General features: G+C 34.4%; 1 protein-coding gene and 1 long non-coding RNA gene across 5 annotated transcripts; both read right to left on the bottom strand.

The window, feature by feature from the left end:
* Window positions 1-394: 394 nt before the first annotated feature.
* LOC130993253 (uncharacterized) lies at window positions 395-2,873 on the bottom strand. The gene is made up of 2 exons (XR_009091606.1): window positions 1,278-2,873; window positions 395-930 (listed from the first exon to the last, which is right to left on the bottom strand). It is a non-coding gene; the product is annotated as an uncharacterized LOC130993253 (long non-coding RNA).
* Window positions 2,874-14,966: 12,093 nt separating this feature from the next.
* Window positions 14,967-20,988, bottom strand: LOC130993243 (cyclin-J18-like). Of its 4 annotated transcripts, XM_057918065.1 has the most exons (10): window positions 20,829-20,988; window positions 20,679-20,755; window positions 20,061-20,160; window positions 19,893-19,991; window positions 19,795-19,812; window positions 19,627-19,697; window positions 19,390-19,516; window positions 19,246-19,306; window positions 16,305-16,432; window positions 14,967-15,204 (listed from the first exon to the last, which is right to left on the bottom strand). In XM_057918065.1, the coding sequence occupies exons 1-9, from the start codon at window positions 20,892-20,894 to the stop codon at window positions 16,326-16,328; spliced, it is 726 nt and encodes a 241-aa protein (XP_057774048.1). In that variant the 5' UTR covers window positions 20,895-20,988; the 3' UTR covers window positions 14,967-15,204; window positions 16,305-16,325. The 4 variants fall into 4 exon arrangements, with proteins under 4 accessions (XP_057774048.1, XP_057774050.1, XP_057774051.1 ...); XM_057918067.1 differs by lacking the exon at window positions 16,305-16,432; XM_057918068.1 differs by lacking the exons at window positions 16,305-16,432; window positions 19,795-19,812.
* Between the last annotated feature and the right edge of the window lie 6,489 nt (window positions 20,989-27,477).

Below are 27,477 nucleotides of genomic sequence, written 5' to 3'. Positions count from 1 at the left end.
AACTTTTGCGATGATATGCAAATTTCGGGACGAAATTTTTTTTAAGAGGGGTAGTATGTAGTAGCCCGCTCTTTTATTTATGATTAAGATTAGTAAATGCGATATTTAATTATTGCATCCTCCAGTAATGTTAATCCAGCTGAGATTCTGAATTAGATATTTCCACGTGAAATGATCGTGATTTATTCATTGAGCAGACAATTATTTATTTTTCAGAATGATAACCGACTTAGCAAAATCAGGTTATTAATTTTATATGCTATAGAATATTATTTCCATCTATTATTGTTATTCAAGTCGTGGATTATTTCGGCTTGTGAAGCGAATTAAATCTACGGATCCAATTTAGATTCATTCTACGAGTATCACGATATTAGTAAGGCAGGAAATCAAATATCGAATAACAAGATTTATTAGAGTATTCAGTATAGTAGCAAACTAGAGATTGTATTACATTTTCAGATACCCAAATACACCATTAAATAGCAAGACTAGAATTAGTATTGCAGATACTAATAGTAAGATATAAAATGACCATGACCAACACTGAAGAATTTCATTAGTCACACCCACAACTCTACACTATCTATTACAAACATCACTCAATTCCTAGCCTACTCCCTACATTCCTATTATTACGGCAGCAACAAGAAAGAAAAGGAAAGGCATGCGTGTGGGAACAAACAAGCTGTCAATCAGCCACAACTTTACCTATTCTCTCTCAAGGCTTTCACATGGCATAGAGGACTAGATATTCAAGATTAGCTACCAATTCACTCCTTTAATAATTCAGCAGCAAACTTCCTTCATACCACTCCCATTCTACACTAAAAACTTCACCAAAAGAAAGAAAGACTTCATTTACTGCTGCCGACTTCAAAGGATGTAAGCTTTGGCTTTAATTCCTCCACTTCCTCCCTGAATTTCAGCCTGCATTTAATAGGGAAACAATACACAATTCATTTCAGCTATCTTCTCATTGAGACCAATTCAATGGCAATAGACAGCCACCGACACCAAGCATTTGCAGGTGAATACTAAACTCAGCTCTTCATGCATCATACCATCACATACATGTTTGAATAGAAATATAGAGGTGTAAACATTTATATATGCTTATGGACCCAGCAGTCACACGTAAAGAAATCAGTTTGTATATAAATCTTCTTAAAATCAAATATACACACTCTTATATTCAATTCAAAGATCTAATCTTTGAATTGATTTTAATACTTTTGACTATTGATTCTTATTTTCAACACCTACAGCCACCCTACCTCTGTACCATCTCCGTAGAGTGCTCAAGTGTTCAGCCAACAACCATTCCCTCTTAGTCTCTACTCCAGCCAAACAACACCACATTCTCTATCACTTTGCTGTCCGAAGAGCATAGAATCCTCCACTTCGTACAGCCAAAGTCTCAAGGTAAAACCTGCTGTAATGCTTCATCTTCTTCCATTTATCTACCTGAAATTATTGAGACAACAAAATCAAATTATTTCAGTTCAGTTCATTCGTTCCAGTTCGTTAAACTCAGCAACAAATCACCAACCAATCAGTTGAACAGATTCAAGGTATTTCACTATCCCAAGTATTCAATACCAGTTCGTATTCATGTCAACATGATCAAGCTAAGGCATTACAACTATCAGGATTCATTCATGGATACTTCACGCTCTAGAACTTAGCAAAATCACCGAATATACTCTCATGAGCAAATGGCAGTTTATATGTAGTTTAAATACGCATAACTGAGTTTATACAAACAACAAGAGATTACGCCTTGTAGTTAATTCGCGTTGAGAGCCGATAGAAAGAGGGTCGAGTTTTACTTAGCTTTAGTGTGAGGAGTGGGCGACTGCCTGCTCTGAATCGGAAACGACGCACCTCCGCTCGGTCGGAACGGCGACGGCGCGACAAGGCAGAACCTTGCTGCTTGTCGGAGCTCGAATGACCGAAAAGGAAGGGCCGAACGCCGGAGAGGCAGCGGCGCCTCAAAACAGTCCAGCAATGCGGCAAATCTCGCCGGCCATCCAGTCGCAGCGGCGGCAGAGTTTCGACGGCAAGGAGAGCGGCGGAGGTGGAAAGGAATCAGGGCTCAACTCCCTGCCCACCTTGACGACTGAATCGAGACCCGAACGGCTCGGAGAAGAAGGCGAGGCGACGCCGGCTTCACTGATTGACGGCCAGAGAACCGCGGCGGCGGCGGCGGCGATAGTTGTAGGCCGAGATTAGGGCTTTTCGTTCTGTTTCTCCAGGGGCAGATAGGAAGAAGTAGACGCCGAGCTTGATAGAGAGGAACCGCGGCGGCGACTCCGACGGAGAGTACGGCAGCGGCGACGGCGACCTTCAATTCGTGAACTAGGGCTCGCCCTTCTTGCCTTGGACGAACTGTCAGCAAGAGGGGTTTTGGGGAAAGGAGGCGGCGCGGTCAACGATTGGACGCCGGCAGCTCGAACAGCCGGAGAAGGAAGCGGCGGCGTCGGATGTCGATTGAATTTGAGGGAGAACCGCGACTGATGAGAGAAAGAGAGATAGGTCGGCTGATGCTTGAGAAAAGAGAGAGAGGCCGACAGATGGAGATGAGAGAGAGAGAATCGAATGGGCCGATTAAAATTTGAAGAAATGGGCCTTGCTTTATTATTAATTTGGGCCATGTTCTATTTTATTTCAATTGGGCCTTGTGTTATTTATTCAGATGGGCCTTTATTATTTTACTTCTTTGGGCCGAATTATTTAAATTAAAGTCCAACTGCATTCTATTTTAATTGGGCTGTTGTATTATCTTAGCTGGGCCTTGATTGATTTATTTATTTGAGCCCAGCTAATCAATTATTTCAATTGGGCCTTTCATATTAATTATCCAAGCCCACTTCTACTTAATTAATTATTGGGCTGCCTTATGTTGAGCCTTTTAATTATTTGAACTTACACTATTATTTCCGTTCATATTTATTAAGCCCGATTAATTATGAGGTTATAAAGCGAATAAGCTGAAGTATTTATTTATTTATTTATTTATTTATTTTCTATCGACTACGAGGAGCGGGATTTATTTAATCGGCGGATTAGAACACCCTGGAGAGAACGGATAAATTTTAGTTAATTATCCGACTTCATGAGACGAGACTTAGCTTTTGTTTAAAATCCGATAGCCTGAATTAACAATAGAAATTCCCTGATTATTATCTCAGAATAATAGTTCATGCATAGTTAAATTACGCATTCTCATCTAATTGAGAATTTTCCCTCGATTTAAAGTCTTACGTTATTTTCTCGGATTAAAGGTCGAGCGCAAGAACAAGAGCTCGTCAAGGAGTTACTAATCTGTAGCAAAGCTTTGCTATCAGGTGGGCATTACTTTCATATATATCAAATGAGTTTAATGTTATGTTTGAACAGTTATTTCATTGCAAAATCTTTGAACTGAAAATTATTTCAACTGTTGTCTTGCCATAAATATTTCAATGTTTGGTATGATATCTATCTGATGTGGCTTTGCCAGTTATTATGAAATCGAATTCGGGTCTTGAGCAGTTGATAGCTATCCTGCCAGGGCTAGTGTACACCAGTGACCGTGAGTCATCTAGCGGGTTGGCCGGTTAAGTGACCGTGAGAGGTGGCCACCTCTCCGGCACACAGTTCCAGATATGATAGATTACAAGAGAACTTAGACTGATCAGTCGAACTTTAAGAATCACAAATGAATTTAGTAAGCTTGGGCCTTTTAGCTAAAACTCCCTTGCTGTACTGTTTATGATGGCATGACAATTTACAGTTTTGAAGCATGTATTTTTATAATTAGGCATACGTGCCCACTGAGTACTCTCGTACTCAGCCCTGCATATATTTCTAAATGTGTAGGTTGAGCAGTGGCTGATGAAGATGAAGTGAAGAGCGGAGCTTTTGTCAAAAGTTAAATGAATGAACTCTTGGATACATGTCTTCATACATGTAATCAGATTATGTTATTCCGCTGCGTATTCTTAAGTAATAAGTCTTTTGAATTAAGTCGGATTTATCCGAACTTACTAGTTAATTGAATCTTTGTGGCTAAACATAAGTTATATTATAAATGTCCCCTTCGCTGTCAAAGATTAAGTTCGATCCTTCATTATATATTTACCCTTTCTATCCCCGCTTCTAATCTTCCTCCCTTAGTCATGGTTTTCCGACTTAATTATCCTTAATTAGGGCCGGTCGTGACATGATCTAATGTATAATGTATAAAATATACATAGATATTAAAGATATAAATTATATAGCAAAGCATGAAATGCAAAAATATAAGATATTCAAGATTACATAAACAAAATTATATTAAAATGAGATAGTAAAATTTAACATGTATCAATGCACTAGAATCAATCTGGATTATTACTGAATAATTAGTGGATTTGCCATGCACGTCTCATTGACAGAAAAAAAAAATGAGATACTAATAATTAATTTCTAACTAATGAAATACTAATAATCAATTTCTATAAAAAATCTGTAATTAATTTCACTTTTTTTAATGAGATTGCACACACACACACATATATATTCTAACTAATTAATTTCACTTTTTTTTAATGAGGCTACATATATATATATTTAAGCAAATACCATGGATCTAAACATAGCAGAAGTTGTAATTGGATGCATCAGTCACAATTCCGTCAGCCCACCGGGCCAGCCCATCGGGTTTTCGGGCTAGCCCTATCGGGTTCCGGGTTAGTCGGGTGCGGGCTAATCGGGCTGGAGGTTTTTTCGGGTTGCAATTTTTCAACCCTAACCCTCTAATTTTGTCGGGTTATTCGGGTCGGCCCACGGGTTTCGGGCTGCATTGACATCCCTAGTTGTGACCAACATTAATTTTGCAGCAAATTAAGATACTTAATTAAGAGATGGTACAGTTGTTATTGTAACATTTTAAAAATTGTGTCATATAAAATAGTAAAAGGTTGGCAAATTGATGTCGGTTAAATGTACAGAAATAAAGCAAACGATGAAACTAACTACTACAGTATTTGATTCCCCTAAAAAAATATAATATTGATTAACTTGTAAGAAAAGTTTAACAATTTAGGAAGTGGAAAAGTATGGGATATTAAATTTGTTGGTATCTGCAGCATTTTATAGATGAAAATCAAATATCTTAATTTGAGTGAGCAATCACTTTCCTGTTCCTCGATTGTGCCGATCGAATAAAAAAGAAGAAACAAATAAAGAGGACAAGAAGATGATCAAGTGGGATTTTTTTTCATTAGTTTTTTTTTTTTTTTGATCGAGCATTAGTTTTTGCACATAATAGTATTTAGGTTCTTCCATTTCAGATGACGATGATCAACTTAATTACTTGTCAAAGGTAGAAGGATCTAATCTTATTTTGCAAATTTACCAACCCATTTATTTTTCGCCTCATTTTTTCTTCCTTTTGGCCCGTCCAATTATTATATGAAAAATAATATTTTTATCAATAATAAATAAAATCGTGCACATAAACATGATATACAATGATATTTTGTAACAATTGATATGTTTTTTAAATAAAAATGATAATTTGCAATTGTTTTATGAAAATAAATGATACTTTGTAGAAAATATACATTACAAATTACATTTTAAAGCATAGAAATGACTCTTTGATAACAAAAGAAGTTATTTTTTCTAAATATAAATAATACACTTCACAAATGATATTTTTAATACATACAAATATATTTTTTAAATACTAACATAAAATGTTTGATCCGACTGCATGATAGAGGTTTTTTCTGACCAGAAAGAAGACCATTAAATTAGTTGGGAACTCTAGCACTACTATTTACATCGATCATTTTATAAAAATCAAAGTATTATGCTAATAAATTATTGATACAAAAAGAAACATAATTTGGTTCTTTTGTAGCGAGACACATATAGCAGGTATGATAAATTATGTGGTTGTTGTTTATAAACTTGTACCACAATTCAAGGGACCATTTCCAATTCAAGATAAAGATATATGAAGTCGAAGCTTTTGGGATTAATTTGTTGGCAATAATGAGAGAAATCTACATATTATACTTAGCTGCAGGTACAAATAGTAGTAATAATAAAGGGTTATACTATTCAAGTAAATTAAAGTTATGTCCTCTCTTGTCCTAAACCTTAAGGACATCTGGTCCTACAGTTGACATTTCAAAATTATGTTTGACCCTTTATTTCATTACTCATTTGAAGATTTTTGCTTTTAAAGGATATGTTTAATGGATTATGAGTTAATTGCATATAATAACATCATTTTTATGTTTTTTTTACAACGCGGCTTGTAAATCTTGACCTAAAGAAAATCTTTATAGCTTATGTGGTTTACAATATCAATCACGTTTAACAAATTCAAAGACGATGTGACTATAAAAAAAAAGTACACATGGATTGCTCGCTCATCTTGTTCCAAAATTATAAATCACACAATTCTCCGTGTGTACGTCTTTGGCAATTACATTAGCTTGGATCGGATTTCGTTCAATTTTCATCGATATTGTAAATCATACATAATTTATTAAGAATTTTTTGGGTTTAATTTATTTATTTTAATTTAAATATACGAACTTCATGCTCGTTTGATTTCTCCCATAAAATTTATTTTATCCAAATTGATGCTGACGTGTTCGGTTGTCCGCCGGAGCTATCAACGTGAAATGACCGGCCAACGACTTTAATTTCTTTTTTTGAGTCATTTACGTGTAAATACACGAACTTTCAACATTTTTTATTTTTTCCCGCAAATTTCTCATGTTATTCTGATTTTTTTTTTTCACACGAAATTAATTTCCCCATATTTCTCACTCAATGATGTATAGAATTTTTGGATCCAAAGATCATATTAAAGCATTCCAACTTCTCGATACGATATCAAATTTGAATTAACATTTTAACCATAACCAATTGCAACACAAACTAATTGAGAAATATGAGGGAAACGAATTTTGTGGGAAAAAATAAAATTCGCAGGAAAAATTAGAAGAATATTAAATTTGTGGAAAAAACTATAAAATACTGAATGTTCGTATATTTACACAGTAATAACTAAATTAAAAATTGGCACGTTTACGTCACGCCACGTACACAAGAATATGCCATGTAGAAGCCAATTCAGTTATAATTCAATCGGAATTACTCGTCGCGAAAAAAATCTGACGAGCACAAAGTTTATATATTTAAATTTAAAAGAAATATTATAAAAAAAATCAGAAAATACTTACTAAAAGTTCGTGTGTTTCTAAATAAATAATCCAATTATAAATGCCATCTTTTTGTGTCCATATTTAAAACTCGTATTGTAAATTAGAAAACGAGTACAAATTGTGTTATTATATCCAATTATATTTTTTGTTTTTGTTTTTTGTTGATAAGGAGAAAACTGGTGGCACGCTCTAAGTAAATATTGGTGGCGTTAAGTAGTAACTCGGTTAGAAAAGCATATGACGGTAGACAATAATTATGCGACATACTCTACTTAATGGGTTCTTGATTTTCCATAATCATATATAACTTCGCCCGCTCCATTCATTAATTAATGAGGATAAAAACTTCGTATTTGTTTAATTATTTTGGATGGTCATTTTTTCCTTCAATTGGGGAATATTTTTTATTACTTGAATTTAATCTGGTTTGGATGAGGGTTGATAGCAAACATAATTAGGAGTCATCTCATGTTTGGTTTGTGTGATTGATGCTTGTCATTGATAGCAAGCACACGGCTCAATTCCTCATTTGGAGGATATGTAATCATCATATTTAGGTTGACAAACTATTAACTATATATAGTTTAGATTATTGACAATTTATCATGAAGTACTAAATTTGTTTAGTCAATAAATGAGTTTCTCAAAAAGTAAATAAATAAACCATCCATAATCCATAAGAGCATTGGCAACGCTTTACACGATAGCACCTACTCGTGTAAGGCGTTGCAAGGAAGCCTTACACGAGGGCTACACGATAGATCGTGTATGCCCGATAGCGTTATTTTTTCGGCGCGTGTTTTACACGCGCCCTTTTTAAAAATATATATATATTGAAATTCAATTTTAATTATGTTTTTAATTATTTTTTAATTTTAATTATGTTTTAAATTTTTAATTGTGTTTTTAATTTTAATTTTGTCGTAATTTTAATTGTGTTTTTAATTTTTTAAAATTTTTTATGTAATTTTTAAGTTTTTTATTTTAATGACATTTTAATTATTAGTAAAATGTGTTATTTAAATTTGAGCAATTAAATTTAAGTGAAAAGCATAAAAATCAAAACTAAAAAAATCATGTAGGCTATCATGTAATTCCAATGCAGCCTCCTTACACAATGTGGTCTCTCTTCATCAAGTAAACTATCATGTAGGCTATCATGTAACCCTAATGTGGATGCTCTAACAGTGCAATCTCGCGCTACTCAATCCTTCTTATTTATCACAAAACCAAAATCCCAACTCATCCAACTCCAAAATCCAAAATAAAAAATTTGTTATTCAAACTAAAATTATAACATTAGTCTGGGTAGAGATGGCAGTGGACTAAGATCAGTTTTATCTATGGATCCAAATCCATTTTATTAGATTTGAGCATGTTAAAAATTGGACTCGATGAATCGGAATCGAATTTACACATTTGCTCGAAAATCCAAGTTCAAATTTGGAGTAAGATTTTTGAGTTCCGTTTTTATTTTTATTTTGATAACATAATCCTATTATCAATTTTATTGATATGACAATTAATTTTCTTTCATTTTTATGCTTATGTTATTGAAATAAGTGTTCACATCCTCACTATACTCTTTTAATTTCTTGTTTGGCTATTTGGTCTTCGACACAAGTATAAATGGTTGAATATGTGTCATGTGTTGATTGATACTTGGATGATTGTATTATTACTTATTTTGGATAATTATAATATACTTTTATGGATTATGGTGTTATAACATATTTTTAAATGATTATAAAAATTCTAGACAAGTACATGGTGTTATTGTGAATTTTAATTCATGAATTTATTAGAAGAGAAAAAATGTACGGATCTGAATCTATGGACCCCACGAATCTTATGGAAATACATGGATCTTAATCTCAGTTAAGCTTATTCGAAATTCGGCCACTACAATTGTTAGTGTTGATTTGTGAATTTAGTTGTGGTTATATGTAGCAAGATTGTGTTTTGCGGTTGCGTCTTATAATGAAATTTTGATATAGGAAATTAGAAAGCAAACTTGGATGGTTGTCGAGTATTCATGTTGTGTGTTGCTGCATTTATTAAATTGTATTTCGACTATTATCATCATATTTTACGATTATATCGTCTTTTTTAAGGATTTTGAGTTTTGTACTTAAAGCACTCCCAGCAGAAATCCCAAAATTATGCTCCTATATTCCTCCCTAAAGCTTTCCTATTTAATTTTAGGATCTCGATTTTATAAATTCACTAGTGTATTACCCGTCGAAATTCGACGGGTACATATTTTCTTGTAATTTATATATTTTATGTTATTCTTATGATAATTATATAAAATAATTTTTTATGTAAATTATTTATATAATTAATTAAATTAAATTAAATTAGTAGAAATACATATAAATTTGACATAGGTATCATATAATTCCGAACTTCTAAAAGCATAACTAATTATGAAAATAATATCGCCTGATATTTAAAAGACCATAACTGATTTATCGAACATCGTATCATTTGGAGTTTTAAGACCAACCAAGTTGTGGGAATCAGCTCGTCGCAAACTTGACAGATCACCTCTAACTTCTGAGCATCATCTTGTTTGAAACTTGAAAGAGAATCATCTCATCTAAAACTTGAAAGAGCATCATCTCGTCTGGAGTTTTGAGCATCATCTCATCTAGAGTTTGAGAGACCATCATCAAATATGAAATTATATTCAACCATGACTCCAATTGTCAACTATCTAACAAACATAACTCTAACAATTTAGATATTTTATTTATATATGTAATTTTATTAGTTCAAACTCTAAAGAGAAAGGAAAGAGAAGAGATCTTAAAGCACTAAAAGAGAGAGCGTGTGCTTTATTTCATCATCGTAGGTATTTATAGGCATTACAGTTGGGGTAAAGTAGTAAATTCGTCTGGTCATCTATTCCGCATGCTCGCCATTAAACTAATTAAGGATATTATTAGATTATAACTTGTCAGATCGTTGTCCCCTAATTACTAAGCTGGATTATGTCCTCATCATCCCGTTCTGACTCTAATGACTTAGCTCTGACTCTGGATCTGGTGACTTGGCTCTGGCTCTGACTTTAATGACTTAGCTCTGGCATCTCTGCTCTGGCCCTCTGCTCTGGCTCTGGCAGCTCTGCTCTGGAAGCTCTACTTTGTCAACTCTGCTCTGGCCTCTCTCCTCTGGAAGCTTTGCTCTGGCAACTCTGCTTTGGTTAGCTCTGGCTCTGGCATCTCTGCTCTGGCCATCTGCTCTGGAAGCTCTGCTCTGGTTAGCTTTGGCTCTGGTAGCTCTGCTCTGGAAGCTCTGCTATGGCAACTCTACTCTGGAAGCTCTGCTCTAGAAGCTTTACTCTGGCAACTCAAAATGGTATATATGGACCCAATCAATTGTAATTTACATATTCCATCGAAAGGCTTATAACATATCTTTCACAAGTCAGAAACAAATTTTATTTAAATACGAAGAACTAAAATTACACAGCAAAAGGTTTGGTTTGCTCCCTAAACACAGCAAAAGAAGAACAAAAGTACCTTGTCTTGGCTGAAAAAATACGATGCAACGTAAATCATTATTAACTAAGGAATTTATAGCTAAAAATCTAGGTATGCAATTAGAACTTATAAATATCGGAAAAGCGAGGATTAAGAATGTAGGTATGCAATTAACTAAGGCCTAATCTGGCGATTTGGCTCTGGCTCTGACTCTAACGACTTAGCTCTGACTCTGGATCTGGCGACTTGGCTCTGGCTCTGACTTTAATGACTTAGCTCTGGAATCTCTGCTCTGGAAGCTCTGCTCTGGCAACTTGGCTCTAGCCCTCTTCTCTGGAAGCTCTGCTTTGGCTCTGGCAGCTCTGCTCTGGAAGCTCTGCTATGTCAACTCTGCTCTGACAGCTCTCATCTGGAAGCTTTGCTCTGGCAGCTCTGCTCTGGTAACTCTGCTCTGGCTAGCTCTGGCTCTGGCATCTCTGCTCTGGCAGCTCTGCTCTAGCATCTCTACTCTGGCAACTTGGCTCTGGCCCTCTGCTCTGGAAGCTCTGCTCTGGCAACTCTGCTAAAAATCTAGGTTATAAGTTTCCATTGTTAAAATTCTTTCCAAAATTTGTTCTTTCTAAAATAATAATCATTCTATATTTAAAATAGTGAAACGTGTTATTAAATTAGGAAACAAATTTAATACTTACCATAGGTGTGTAGGAAGAATCACGGCAGATTCAGAAATGAAGGTATCAAAACAGAGAAGTCGTCGGTGGGGTGGGGGTCGACGGCACGATGGACGAACTCCAGGGCTCAGCGGCGGACGAACTCCAGGGCTCAGCGGCGGACGAACCGCAAGCTCAGCGGCGACAATTTCGCCGAATTCTAGAAGAAGGAACGACAACGGGTTATAGGAAAAAGAAATCTTAGGGCTCTTGTATTAATTGCTTCGAATGGAGAATTCTCATGGGTTTAAGAAGTGGAAACAGAATCGAACTAATTAAGGAATGGAAGAGGGAGTCAGAGATGAGGCGAAGCAACGGCGGCGACGCCGGAATTTAGAGGGAGAAATAGGCGGGCAGTTTAAGGGGGGAATTAGGGCTCGATTTGAGTGTGCAATCGACTTTAGAGAGAGAAAATGATTGAGAGAAGAGAGAGACAATGAAGGGGGAGACGACGCCGACCGGATTCAGGGACGACGGCGATGGGGTGAGGAAGAGGGAGACGTGACTTTTGTTTTAAAAGTGAGAATGAGAATATATAGATTGGATTCTCAAATGCCACGTTGGAGGTTGAGATTGAAAAGAAAGAATTTGAGGCCTGTCACGTAGGCTAAGGTCTAATCGTATTATAGAATAGATTATTATTATTATTATTATTATTATTATTATTATTATTATTATTATTATTATTATTATTATTATTATTATTAGTATTATTAGTATTATTATTATTATTATTATAGTAATGGACGAACAGAAACAAATAAAGTTTGCAAAAATGAAAAATATATTTCTCTTCCCTATATAAATAAAATGTATGGATTTATTTTATAAAAAATAAATATAAAATTTTAATTATTTTGATAGACATAAAATAAGATTTTGTTTTAAATTAATCAGTTTATAGAATTTGTGCCTTATTATGCAAACATGTAAATCAATGACCGGACCCATTTATAATTTACATATACGTGCATGTCTCAATTCAAACTTAATTTAAAATTAATTTTATTGAAAATTAAGAATATAAATATTATATATATATATATATATATACACACACACACACACACACACACAATATAATATATTGCAACATATACGTATAATATGTACTGTATTGAGAAATATAAAATTAATTACAAATATACATCTAATCACTAACATTCAATTAAAATAATTTATTGTATATAGATTATAATTTTTTTCTTATCAGACATGTAAATCTAATTTTTATCTAGAATAAATAAATAATAAAATTTATTAATTTAGATTATATGTAATGTTAATATTATTATATATATATATACATTTATTATTAATTATATTTATTATGATTAATGAATCTTTATATAGAATGTAATAGTTAATTAATTAATAAATGATGAAGATTATATATGGTAAATTTTGAAATGATGAGATTTTAGATATGCCACATAGGTTAAGGCTTAATCCTATTATATAATAGATACACCAGATCTCCTATTTTGTACATAAAAATAATAATTATGTGTGAGCCCTACTAATTATAAGCTTAAAATAAATTTAGGGTGGGTGTAAATTTAAGATTGAATTTAGGTAGGTGTAAAACTTTTTGTGGGCCCCATCCAATTTAGGGGATCTGTTGGATGCATTTTTTTTATCGCATTTCCAATTATTTTAGCCTAAATTTAGAGTTAGTGATGCATTTAGGTGATCTGCTGGGAGTGCTCTGAGTTATAGTCCTAAAATTCATGATAACTATTCCTTTTTTGGGATATTAGATATGTTCATGTACACTTTGGTTGAATGAATATGCAGAGCATTGTGCTATCTTAAATTCATCACTTGATTAAATGCTCTCTTGTATTCATTTATTGATTACATAAGAAGCTATAATAAGAAGAAGGAAAAAATAGCTAGGTATTAAATCACCTATTATTTATTAGATATTTAGTTTAAAACTATAAGAATAAAATAGACTAAATAGTAAATTTATTAGTATTTTTTTTTTTAAATAGTGAGTAAATTCATTGGGGATTATATATAGGATAAGCCTAAAATGAATTTTTGACATAATTAAGGTGACTCAGCCTTAATTCTTAAAATACCATTGCTCAAGAGTCAAGCCACTGAGCCACACACACACAAAAAAAAGAAGTTATGCACAAAAAAGGTCGTGATGTTATTGGTACCACACACATACTTCCATTCCATCTTCATTCAAGGGAGATGAGAGCGCAAAAGGTGGAAGCATTTATTACCTTTGGAAAAAAAGTTCGGCCATCATCTACACGTGTTTGAGAAAAATATTACTCCATTTAGAAAGATCATCATACATTTTGATAGTCATGGTTAAAAAGTTTGTTAGGTAAATTAAATTTATCTAGTAAATTTTATACTATAATACTCTCTCCATCCCATTACAAATGTCTCATTTTTCATAATAAGACGTCACATTATAAATATCTCAATCATTTTTTACAAATATATTCTCTCTCTGTACCTAATATTTAAATAATCTTCATCAACTCATTTTATTTACTAATTACACATTTCTTAATTTTCGTGCCCAAAAGTCATGGGACGTTTATAATGGGACGAAAGGAGTATATATTAGTGACTCATTTGTTAAGGGTTTGAAAACCTGACCTTTAACTTGTGAAACTAACATGTTGACCATTGCACAATAAACAAATTTAAATAAAATAGTAGTATATATAATACCAACAAAACTTAGGCGACCTTTTCTAGTTAAAAAAACCTGATCGGCACGATGAGCTTCTTTGATGGTCTTTTTAGGTTCAATTTTTCTTTGAGTTTTGATTTTTCTAGTTCAACCCAATCCTAAATTCGTGTTTCAAGTCAGGTCAAGTTTGCTGATTCTATATATAAGCAAATATTAATATCTTATACATAAAAGATATCATAGTCAAATATATCACACCTTATTTTAAATTCGGTACAAAATAAGTCATAAAAGGACTACTTATTACTAAATAATGACAATTGAAAGTTATGTTGATTTTTGAGTAAATTTAATATTGGTTAACTAGTTAGTGATACGAGAAACAAAACCAAACCATTTTTATTCTAAAATAGTTTCATAAAAATTAAAAACTACTAGAATGATTCACCCAATTTAAGAAGATAAGAGGTGAATTGCGCTAAGGTAGTTGCTTTTGGGTGTGATGAAGAAATACTAAATGAGAACATAAATAGAGTACCAAAATTCAATATTTTTAAGAGTAAACAAAGTTTACCATTTTCTTATATTTATAAGCTAGTGCAAATGTTTTACTACTTGTTAGGTTTTTTTTATTTATAAATTAACAATATTAAATAAAGAATAGTAAGGAATGCTCTAATATAAGGTAGCTAATATTTTTAGCTTTTCATAAAAAAATAGGGATAATTATGCGTAAATATATAAACTTTCATAAAATTATAATTTTGGACATGAATTAAAAAAATTATCTCCGAATACAAACTTTCAATTGAATTAAAAAAATTATCTCCAAATTAATATCATCATGGGTAGTTGAAGCGACAAATTAATGTCATCATGATTAGTTGAATTGACATTCAATTCCATCATTTATTACATAGATTGTTTAAGCCATGCTGACATTTCAAGCGTATACCTCAACATTTTCTTGAGGCCAATTGACAACCATGGAAAAATCAGAACAGTGAAAAGTTTGTGTATTTGAAAACATGATATTTAGTTCATGTACAAAGATAAGATTGAATAAAAGTTTGTGTATGTAACACAAGTACCTTCCAACTAGAGTAAACCCCCGCATTCATTTATCCCTGCAGAAAGTTAGGAGGTGTTTATTACTTTCAGTATCAAAATCACCAAGAACTCAAGTTCTAGAAATGCAAGAATAAATCACCATAATTCACTTGCAGAATATATTGAATGAAAGTTAATTAAATGAACCAATTTGAACTGGATCAATAGTACTAATTTTTTTTTAAAAGACAGTTATATCCTATACGGTTTTTTTTTTTTTGTGAGCGAAACTCAAATAAAATGACTATACAAGGTATAACTCTATATAACTATATTACCTTCTTAAAAAAAGAACTCGGTATTACCAGAATGTATTTCTAGACTTATGACTTAAAATGAATGTCGCTATGTTCCATTGCATTAACATCTGAACATATTAATTTTTTTTTTTTTTAATATTATCACAATGCCATTATCGATCCGTCCAAATTTATTAAAATACATATTTTTTACACTATCACATTATGGACACACGAATAAATAGGTGAAAAAATATGAAAACATCCGATGTGAATCCAGCACATATATCGTCATATCATCCCAAGTTTACGTCAAATGCCGCATTTCCTGTGTCAGAGGCCCCAACAGCCACAAAGCCCCAAACAACTTTTAATTGAATAAAACTTTTGAAACTAAAATTAAAAGTGGGCCGATAACAAAATCAAAAGGTAAAATTTGTCGGTCAATATAACTAGGGGGTAATAAAATTACACACATGGCCTAGTCCAAAATTCAGTGTATGAGCAGGTCCCTGCGCATAGTAAATATGCTGTTACAGGATGCTTAAACACAAGAGAAGATAAGGAATGATCACTTTTGCAGTGAATTAAATAACCCACTTTACTTTATGCACAATAAAATCCGTGAAATATAGAATGTCACACGAATTTATTCAAGTGGATTACTGCATTAGGTAAACCCAGAAACATAAATATTGAGGCAGCAAATGCATGTAGGGTAGTTAGTAGAAAAGCTAAAATTAAATTCGTGTCTTGATAAGACGGAATCATGGATGGTCCTTTGGTGGTCCTAGTGGACCCAAGTGTCAAAAATATTACTCCATCTTTCAAAAGCAGACAAAATCAACATAGAGTAGTTTAGTTTTATTTTATCTCACCTTCATAATCAGATGTACATTTTATCCATTTGTTACATAATAGCCTGCTTGGGGTTGAAATATATGCTCTAGGATCACCCGGACAGTATTCACTACGTCCTCTTCTTTGCACGACGTCACAAATTTCACTACACACAAATTTATGCAGGCCAAAGATTTGATTTTATTCACATAATGGTCAGTACAAAATGATGGAGGCATTGCCTCTTCTGATTATTGGACTCATAACTCTATAATATGCATAACATAAAGGAAGAAGCACCCATAAATTGACTAGACATTGTATTTTTTGTATTTGCCGAACCCCACACCAAGAAAAGAAAGCAATGATATATGATAAAATTAGGATTTCAAATCAACATCTATAGATCCGGGCTTATCTAGATTAACAACTAATGATTAAACTATATGATGAACAGAAAGCCTTCATGTATAAGAGTGGGGTAGAGGAACTTTTACATGGTGGTCAATCATATACGAGCAGGAAGTACATATAATGACAGTTAGGCAGAGTTCTCCCTACGTCTCTGTTTATCTTATCTAGGGCGCACGGCAATTGTTAGGTAGGCTACACTTATAAATGCTATATCCAAATGCGCGAAAATAAATCCGAAAGCTCAAGCTTGACCACAAGTAAATCAAGACAGCCATAACCTAGCTGTTCTTAAATGCAGATAAGGAAACAAAATAATGATGACTACTGATAAAAATAAGCAACAAATACACAAATTTATAAGCATCAATGTATGATTACTTGCTGATTATGCATATATTTGTTATCTAGACTGAAATTTTCGTAAGCAGATGAAACGATGTTTCAATTAAGAGTAAAGGGAATAAGTTATAATTTGTCTTGGCTAGAGAGTTGGTTGAGTCAAAAGACCACTTTGAGTATTTTTCTAAATATATACACACACAGACACACGCTTCCAAGAGGAATAGTTTACATTTTGAGCTGTTAATGGTAGCTCAAGCTCTAAGAAGACAGGCTCTCTAAGTTGGATTCTTGTGTGAAACTTTGACCAAGAGAGTGGTTAGAAGTTTAAGCAGACTTTGAGAAAAGATAAGCACATATATAAATGATTGCATGATTAATGTGAGGAAAGGAAGATTCCAAATTATGGTGATGGATGGTCGGTAGAAGAAGGCACTCTACCAACCATATAGACGTCAATGAGTAATCAATTCATTCAATTGGTGACTAATCAAACTTTAAGATGATTTCTGTGCATAATTAAGACTTTGATTTTCATTACCACAATCCCTCTCAAGCAATGTGAAATGACACTATTGTCTTCACAAGTATGGAAATATGTTCTCGTTCAATTAATTTGATTGTCTCAATAAATGCCAGACTGTTACACAAACCAAACTTCATGTCTCAACTTCAAATGAAAATAAAATAAAAGATTTCGAAAGAAGTTCCACAAGATTGTGTTTGCCAATAATCAAATGTGATCTATAATGTTCAAATCCTTGCGCATGAGCATGAACAAACTTAAAACACTGTAAAGTTGCTCCATTTCTCTAATAAAATATCCTCCTCGGTCATGAAATTTTTATATTTATAGATAATAATGAAAACACTTGACCTATCAAAGCCAGTTATAATTTTTAATTCTTCCCAGCTGTAGAGATGAAAAACAACGATATTGAGAGAAAAAAAATTCTAAAATTGATGGAGGCTGAACAATGTAAACAGTTGAAAAAATTGTGTTGGGGTTGGACTACTGTTTTGAGAGAAAATAAAGAAAAAATAAACTATATCTGATCCTCATTTTCAAAGAAGACATTTTCTAGTGAACATGTCATGTTATTTAGGATTTTTATGCAGTCGGTGACATCATAATCAAACTCATAAGTTAAAATATTTTATCATACACTAATCCACTGATAGAAATCTATATTTCATATTGAGGCAGTAAGTGGAAAATGTAACATATCAACACAAAAATATTTTTTCAAATTAGGACCTGATGCTTTCGACAGACTTTGGATATAGACTTTTTCTTTAAGAAGTGTTTACTTTTGAGGATTAGTCTTGATAGACAAAAATAATAAAATTAATCCCTTGTTTACTTTGATGGATTAAAACTACAGGATATCACAAGGCTCTTGATTATTTTTATCATTTAAGCTAGTTTTGCTTAATTCACATCTCACTGAAAAGATGAGATTGAAGAAATCCTACTTTTGAGGATAAAAATACTCAATCATGCATCTTATTAATCCATACAAAGTAAACGCCCCCTTAATGTAGAATTGAGTAAACAATAGTTTTACATTGAATATGTTAAGAATATTAATTTACTTCAGTTTCGAAGGAAAAGGTCTGAGAAGTTGAAGCTGATCCTGGATTTCAAAATTCATGGTTGCTAGTATATGACCAATGTATATGTAAAATAAGCTACCCTCCATGATTAGCCATTCTAGTAGCAGTTAAATACCTCTATCAGTACTTTTAACTGCATGATACGATACAAAGTCTTGCTCTAGTGCAGTTCATTATAACATGTATTTAGGATATGTCTACGTATCCACCAATAACTAACACAGAAAAATTATCCTGCTTTGAGCTATAAGTGTTCTAGATGTAGACTTAGGCAATTTGCAAAACCATCTAAATGTAAAATTCTAGATCATTTGAAGTGAAGGATTTTCTTTAACATACATTCAACATCAATATCATCTTGCACTACAGACTAACAGAGGAAAATAGACTGAACTAGGATGCACTGTATCCTCAATAGTCATGGCCATACAGACATACACTAATAATGGCATCCCAGAGTTTAATAAATTGATTTTTCCAATGTTTAGAACTTCATTTAAAACCTAATGTTGCTTTCAGATTAGCAGATAATAGTGATTGGTGCATGTGCTAAGGTTAATGATAGTGCCTCAAGGAATAGATAGATTTTAGTAATTGATGAACTCTTACCCCAAGGAAGAACAGGAAACTCCCACTTTTGTGGAGGTACTGTAATGATGTAACCAACGACCTGTGAAGGGTGGAAAACTCCTTTCAAAATTAAGAGATGCAAATGGACAATAAGTCTCGTTGCAGATGAAATTGAGCACATACCACCACTGATGCAGCCAGAGCCTCAGGAGAGCTGTAAAGGACTGATGTCTCTTCATTTTCATAAAGCAGATCCATAACATCCATACAAGCTTCAAACTTCACATGCTCCCCAACTTGGGCAACTGCCCTAAGTTAACCAAAAAATAAAAATTCCCCAATTAGAATTTACACATTAGTTTAGAAAGCAGTTTCAAACTGAAGGGGCAGAAAGAACTCCTTGTTGGTCACAAAGCTTACTTGAATTGAACAAGAAGCTCTTCAACTGAAGCAAAAGCAATTTTTGACGTGCCAATCCCAAATTGCAGAACCTTAAAGAAACTCGATTACTTTACCGAACAGGAAAGTGATCCAGAGAACAAAAACAAGTCAAATAGTATCAGAAAGGAATAGCACATCAAACAATACCTGCATTAGCACTATCTCCTGCAGATTTCTTGTTAGCCATCATGCTTCATAGAAAATGGAGAAGGATCTTATAAGCATTAATGAAACAATGATCTTACAGCTTCCAAAATATCCCCCATGGTGAAATGTTGCTCCTTGATAAACTTGTCTCCCAAGGATTTGAAATTTTTAACAGACAGAGGAGGTGAATCATGTATCTGAAAATAATCAAGTTAACACACAAGAAAGATGGATATAGTATCAGGACTAATAGATAATATACGTACTTTGCTTGATATCCATAATGAAACAAGAGCAAATAGCTGCAAGTTACATTCTCCAATCGGATGCAGAAGCCAGTTTTTCATCACCTTGCTGTCTTCGAGTCTTTGAATGGTTTGCCATAAATAAAAAGAAGTTATCAATAAAAGCACCAAGTGCAGTATCCAGTATCAGATAATTGAATTCTGGTAGGTTCAAATAGTCTCTAGATTTGTATTTTGGTTGTGAGTAAGCTTACAGTTTACTTTAGCATAAGCTCTCCTCAGATTAATTGGAGTGATCAGCACAAGAGATAATCAAAACTTCTAAAATCTAACACCAGTAGCCAATAAAAACAAATCAACCAGATTAAACCTCCTAGACCTCATCACCAACTAGTATAGCCGATGAACAAATGTTAAGCTGGTTAGCCGAAACAAAAAGAAAAGAAAAGGCACGGCATCAGTCAAGATATGAATCAGGTCGTGTCTGAACAAAACATAGAAACTTCAAGAGCCATATAAACAGAATAACATAACAATGTGAACCAGGTCACGTTTAGCTACAGTTTTAGCAATCTTCCACGACAATAAAGTCTTCCATATCATGAACAATAAAGAAACAGATAGATGCATATAACTTACCCGGAGAGAGCAGGGTAAAAGCGGTCGGCGAAGAGCGATAGCGCTGAGTACTTGACAATTGGCGAAACTTCCAGAAACTATTTCCAAATATATTACAGAGAATTACGGAGGAAAAATTCAAAATATATTAGCAGAGGATAGATAGCAGACCTGAGCCGATCGAATGAGGAACTCGATCAGCCGAGATCGCAGGCATGGGCAACGAAGTTTCTTCATGGCGCCGCTGCTCTGCCTGAGAGAATGTGGCCAGAGCGCGTTGTTCAAATGCTTTTTGTTGGAGGGAATTACCAAATTAGCAAATTATTCTATAATGATTTTATTTTTTGATAATGAATAAGAACAATTAAATATCGTGCAATGGTGGATTCGAACTAGAATATCAGATCTTGAAAATTAATCATATACCGCTAAGCCAACACATGCACGTAAATTTTCATTCTATTTCATATGGTTCATATTTTAATGAGTGGATTTTTAAAATGGCCACTTTCATATTGTAAAATTAAAAATTGTCCACTAAGATAAAAATATTAAAAAATGACCACTCTTACCAAAATACCCTTCCACATTAAAAATTTAAAAAATGTCCACTTTACATCACCCCTTTAAAAAATCCCGCAATTCACAACCAATGTGAATTCACAACCAAAAAATTTTGGTTGTGAATTCACAATTCACAACCAGAATTTTTTGTTTGTGAATTCACAACCAGTCGAATTCACAATCAAAATTTAATTCACACCCAGAATTTTTTAGTTGTGAATTCACAACTAGTCGAATTCACAACAAAAATTTAATTCACAATCAGAATTTTTTGGTTGTGAATTAACAACCAGTCGAATTCACAATTAAAATTTAATTCACAACCATAATTTATTTTGGTTGTGAATTCAAGTAGTTGTAATTTTGGGGTTTTTAAAGTTTGAATTCACAATTAAAATTAGAATTTATTTTGGTTGTGAATTTATAAATTTGGTTGTAAATTCAAAAATATTAAGTTGTGAATTTGGGGTTTTTAAAGTTTGAATTCACAACTAAAACTAAAATTTATTTTGATTGTGAATTCGAGTTTTAGTTGTGAATTCATAGATGTGGTTGTGAATTCAAAAACATTAAGTTGTGAATTCATAGACGTGGTCGTGAATTCAAGAAAATTAAGTTGTGAATTTATAAATTATGTTGTGAATTTAAGAACAATAAAAAAAATACAAGAAATTTAGTATGTTTCTCATAAAAAATTCAACCAATGAGCATAAGAGAGAGAGATCTAAGCTACATAAATTCTACATATCTCTAAAGGACATTCCCCAAAATTGGCAGAAAATGACAACAGCAGCTCCACGATTGTGAAATGCACGCCTCCCCCATAAACTCATTATTGCAGCAAGGAATCAAGGAAAAATGCATCAAGGAAAAGTTACACAAGGAAAAAGGCACCAGTGAATTGTGCGCCTCTTCTCTCTTCCCATAACCGCTTCCCAAGCACTCCAATCCCTAAATTTATCCCCAAATTCCTTCTTTCTCTGCAACTTCGCATCTACTTCGACGATTTCATCCCATCCCTCCCCCATGACGACCTACTCAACGCCGCTCAGATTTATTTCGTCCTCCCTACCGCCAAGCTTTAGTATCGCCTCGCCGCCTTTGACATGGCGGCGTTGGCCATCGAGGCCATCCTGGCGCTCGACCAAATCGGCCGCCGAAAAAGAAAGCTCAGATCTACCCTACTTGGACGGCGATGGAGGATCCGCAGTCGAATCACACCGTTAATCACGGCTGAGCTCGAACGCGGCCACTGTGAAGTAGGGAACGAACTCCGCCTGATGAGGAGGTTTTGACGGAGAAGAAGGTGAAATTGTTGGGAGAGAGAGAGAGAGGAGATTTCAGGAGGCGGCGGCAACTTCGCCGGAGAAGCTGCCTCGCCAGGAATTTCAGGCGGCGGCGGTAGAGGCGACGACGACGGAGGCGGAGGCGGTGACCGGCGACTGTCGAGAGAGAGATGAAATGCAACTGTGGATTGGGAGATGAAAGGAGAGAGAGTAGAGAGAGAGAAGAGAGTGTATTTTTGACCGGCCATTTTTTAATATTTTAAAGGGAGGGGTATTTTTGTCTTTTTGTCTCAAAACTGGCCACTTTTTATTGTTTTTATTTGATAGGCTAGATTTTAATTTTACAATATGAAAGTGGATAGTTTTATATATTAGCTCTATTTTAATTGTGTTAATTAACTTTAAATTCATACACTATCAGCGAATTATAGTGTTATTCATATTACTCCATAAAATTAGTGAATAAATATACAAAATTTTAATACTTTTAAAACTTTTCCTAAAATTAAGACGCGTAACGGCGTAAGGAAAGGTTTTATTGGTTGTACCACAAGGACCATGCATCATAAAATTTTGCACCGTTTTGTAATAATCGCCATTATATTATGGATTAATTTTTTTTGCCGAGATAATGCTATGAATGTGTTTGACTGTCGAATGTTTATCTTTTTTTTTCTTCTCAACAAAAATAGCAAGATGTGAGCATGAAGTAGTCTACCCTTTAGAAATTCGACTGTATACAACTAAACAATAGATTTAAAATTGGTAAGTCACATAATTATGCAATCTTATTTATGATATTAATTGGAAAGAAGTACTATTGAAATTTATATGCTCTGACAGTGTCAAATGTTTTATTTTTTCTAAAATTCTTTATCATATGATCCAATTTAATCTTGAACACTCTAACAATGATATTCAGACGATTTTTAGGTTTCAAACCTCTTTTCTCCACATACCTAACAATCTTTTGTCATTTTGGATTCCAAGTGAATGTGATGAACAAATATGGATATCTAGCCCACTAACAAATGACCATTCCATCTTGATAATTTTGAATCATATATTGAACACCTCCAATAAATGATGATGGAAAAATAACACGTTTTTCATGCATAGTTGGGTCATTCTCTCCTCTTATCAATCCATCGTTGAGGCCAGTGGCGGATTTAGGAACCCCCTTCCAAATTTTGATTTTTTAAAATTTTAATATATATAAATAAAATAATAAAATAGAACATGTCTGAAAATGAACACACAATGCAGACAGACCTAACCCATTCCAAACCTTAAACTTTAAACCCTTGCGTCGCTTCTTGCGCGCCACTCGCCTTCCGCCCGCTTCAACATGTCGGAGGTATTATTTTAACTTTTAAATATTTGATTAATTTCATTTATTGTAATTTTTCATTTCTCAGTAACTTTTAAATATTTCAGGTTGTTGATCTAACAAACAAGAGCTAAACACTCGATTTTTCGAAGTTAGCACTAATTTGCTTAGATGCATGGCATGTCTTGATCCGAGAAATAATTTCTCTCAATTCGACATTGATTAACTCATACATTTGACTACTTTGTATCCCAAAGACTTTGGGCCAGATGATTGTTTATTATTTCCACAATAACTTTGTGGTTTCATTATTAATGTGCATTTTTTAACAAGTGATTGTCTATGTCTTCTACAACAACTCTGTAATTTTATAGCATTTGTTAGGTATGATTCTCGATTTTCAACAATTAGCAATTTGGGAAGTGTTTCTTAGGAAATGGTTAAAAGCGGTAATCATTTAGTTTTTCAATTGCTTTTTCGAATGATTGACTTGACATTAGTTTTACTCGTAGCTACTACTTCTGTTGAGAGAGCATTTTCTACAATGAAGATTGTTAAGATCGATTTGCGGAATCGTATGAAAGATGAGTGGATGAATGACAGTTTGGTCGTGTACATTGAGAAGGAAATTTTCTCTACAATTGACCACGAGAAGGTTTTGCAACGTTTCCAGTCAATGAGTACTCGTCGAAATCAATTGTCATTGCTTTCTCAAACATAAACGACTAATTCATAGATTATTTATAATGTAATAGACATTTAATGAATGAAAATATTACAGTTTTTATTATTATGGTTGAACTAAATTATTTATTTATTATTATATATTGTGTCCAAAAAAAAATTGGGGAACAGGTTCACCCCTCCCCCCCACACCCGATCAAAATTCATGTATCCTCCCCTAGTTGAGGCCCTTATACATTTCAGCACATAGTTTCTTTCTATTTTTGCATACATATGATACTCTAGTTGATTCAACCATTGTATAAACATCAATAATAAATTGTTGAAATAACCTCTTGGTTGACATAATCACTGGTAGCTCGGTTTGTCTTTCATGCAATTAGAAAGGGAAAAACTCTTTAAAATTGACTTTTTTCCGTTTATCTTCGTTCGATACAATATTTGAATTATAAAAATAGTGGTAATCATCCTCGCCATATGAAAACAACAATGAATATTGTAAACCAAGATAACATGCATGCAACTCACTTATGCGCTAGCTTCAGTTGTCCAATTTGTGTTTGGACAATTATATCTCTATGTTGTAGTGATTCGTCAAAATAACCTACAATCAAAGCAACAACCTCATAAACTGAAGGTAGAATGTATCTTCTTGGATCATTTCTAGGGCTGGGAATCGGGTCGGGTTCGGGTACCCTACCCGAATAAATCGGGTACCCGAACCCGAAAACTGACCGAAACACATACCCGATCCCGAACCCGATTCTGAAATCGGGTACCCTAATACCCGATTCGGGTACCAGAATCGGGTATTCGGGTACCCGAAATTACCCGACCAAAGAGATTGAAGAGCTCCATAGAGATTCATTCAGATTCATTCACATACCCGATTCTTAAAAAAGTCCGATTGAAGATCTCCATAGAGATTCAAAAGCAATAATTAATTCAAGCTCATGAGCAGAAATACAGAACACACAATTTAATTTGTGAAGTGGCCGGAGACGGCGCTGCTGCTGCGGGGTCGGAGCTGCGACGTGAGCGAGGCTGCTGGCGCCGGCGCCGGCGCGGCTGCTCTCTTGAACGAAGCCTGGCAGGAAAGCAGGGAGGAGTGGAAACGATGCAACAGGTTGACGGCGTAGCTTCCGGCGACGGGACGACAAGCTGGCGGCGCGACTTCCAGCGATGCCATGGTGGGAGGGATTTGGGTCGACGAGTTTAGTGGGTGTGGTGGGTACAGAGACACAAAGAACTAAGCAGACAGAGACATGGAGTAGGGCTGGGCTTAAAGCCTTAAATGCATTCAATTCAAAATTAATTTCAGGGAGTATGGGCTGGGCTGTAATTCAGGGAGTATGCCTTTAATTAAATAATCTAAAATATATTTAATTAAAAATTCGGGTATTTCGGGTATACCCGATACCCGATCGGGTATACCCGATACCCGATTTTTTTATACCCTAAATACCCGACCCCGACCCCGACCCCTAATTTTTCGGGTATAGGGTACCCGATACCCGATTTTTTCGGGTCGGGTATCGGGTACCCGATTACCCGATCCCGAAATTCCCACCCCTAATCATTTCCTCTTTTGCTTGTAAGAACTTTAGATGTCTGAGAGTCCTCAAACTTCTTCTTTATCATTCTAAAAGACTTCACCAATACATTACTGTCATTTAACGCTTGTTTAAGTTCAACCACAATATTCTCAACGTGGAATTTATTGATATCACTATTTTGCTTGTAAAGGCCATAATTTACTAATATGAAATAATTTCTACTTAAGCAACTACTTTGAGTAAAGGCCACTAACTTCACTGGCGTAGTCTATTTGCAACTTCATTTTGGGTAGGGTAAATGTCACTTTATGTCCCATCATTTGGCCGAATTATCGATTATGTCCCAACCTTTCGATAATATCTAATTGGTACCCAACCTATCAATATTTTTTGAATTGTGTCCCGTAAAAAATTTTCGGCGCCTAAGAGTTGACGTGGAACGCCGGAAATTTATTACGTGGAATTCTGAATCCACATGGAATTGTCAGCATTATAATTCTTTTTTAAAAAATCATAATTCTTATGTGGCACTCTAAACGACACAACATTGAGGGTTTGAAGAAAAATCTCAAATCATAGTCAAAATCAGCCACGAACGCGGTGCTTGCCTCCATTCTCAAACTTCAATTCTTCTGTCTCCTTTCAGAGAACTAACCACCGATGAAATCCATGGCATCGTCAATGATTTTAGGGTGGTTGCTCGCAACGCTGTTGAAGCCGAATTTGATGGCGTCGAGACTCCGACGATCTGCACCACCAGAGTCAGCTTCACGGAGTAGGCACCTAATCTTCCGTAAACACCGGCAGGAAAATGCCAGATTTGGTGAGAGAAGAGGAAGAACCATGAGAGGTCGAGGAACAAGGTTCAGAAGAGGAGGAAGGCGTATGTACGGGCGAGGCTCTAATTGTTGTTCTCCACCGCCATCAGACCGAAAAGCGAAAGCCCTAAATGGAGGATCAGGACGCCATTGTAGAGCGGGGATGAGTGTTCATGGTTATATTATAAGGGTGGAATTGCAGAGGGACTTAAATTTGTCGAATGCATTGCTAAACTTGTATGGAAAGATGAGTTCAGTTGATTATGCAGCGAGATTGTTTAGGGAAATGGAAGAGAGAGGTGTGATTTCGTGGGGTTCTATGATTGCTTGATATGCTCATCATGGAGGTTCTATGACATTGCAGCAATCACCCAAAAATCAAAAGAAAAAAAATGCAGACCATGACCGAAAAATCAGCCGACCTTATTTGCAGCAATCGCTGATTGCTTCGAATTTCGCTTCATTTAGGTTCTTCGAATTGTACTCGGGTTCTTCAAGATTTTTCGAATAGAGTGGGGTTCTTCGAATAGAGTGGAGTTCTTCAAAATTTACTAGAGAAATAATGGTGATTTCTTCATTTGC

Source organism: Salvia miltiorrhiza, chromosome 7 (genome assembly GCF_028751815.1).
Source record: "Salvia miltiorrhiza cultivar Shanhuang (shh) chromosome 7, IMPLAD_Smil_shh, whole genome shotgun sequence".
Classification (NCBI taxonomy): Eukaryota; Viridiplantae; Streptophyta; class Magnoliopsida; order Lamiales; family Lamiaceae; genus Salvia; species Salvia miltiorrhiza.
Note: the sequence above shows the minus strand (reverse complement) of the source record. Positions and strands in the feature narration are given on the sequence as shown.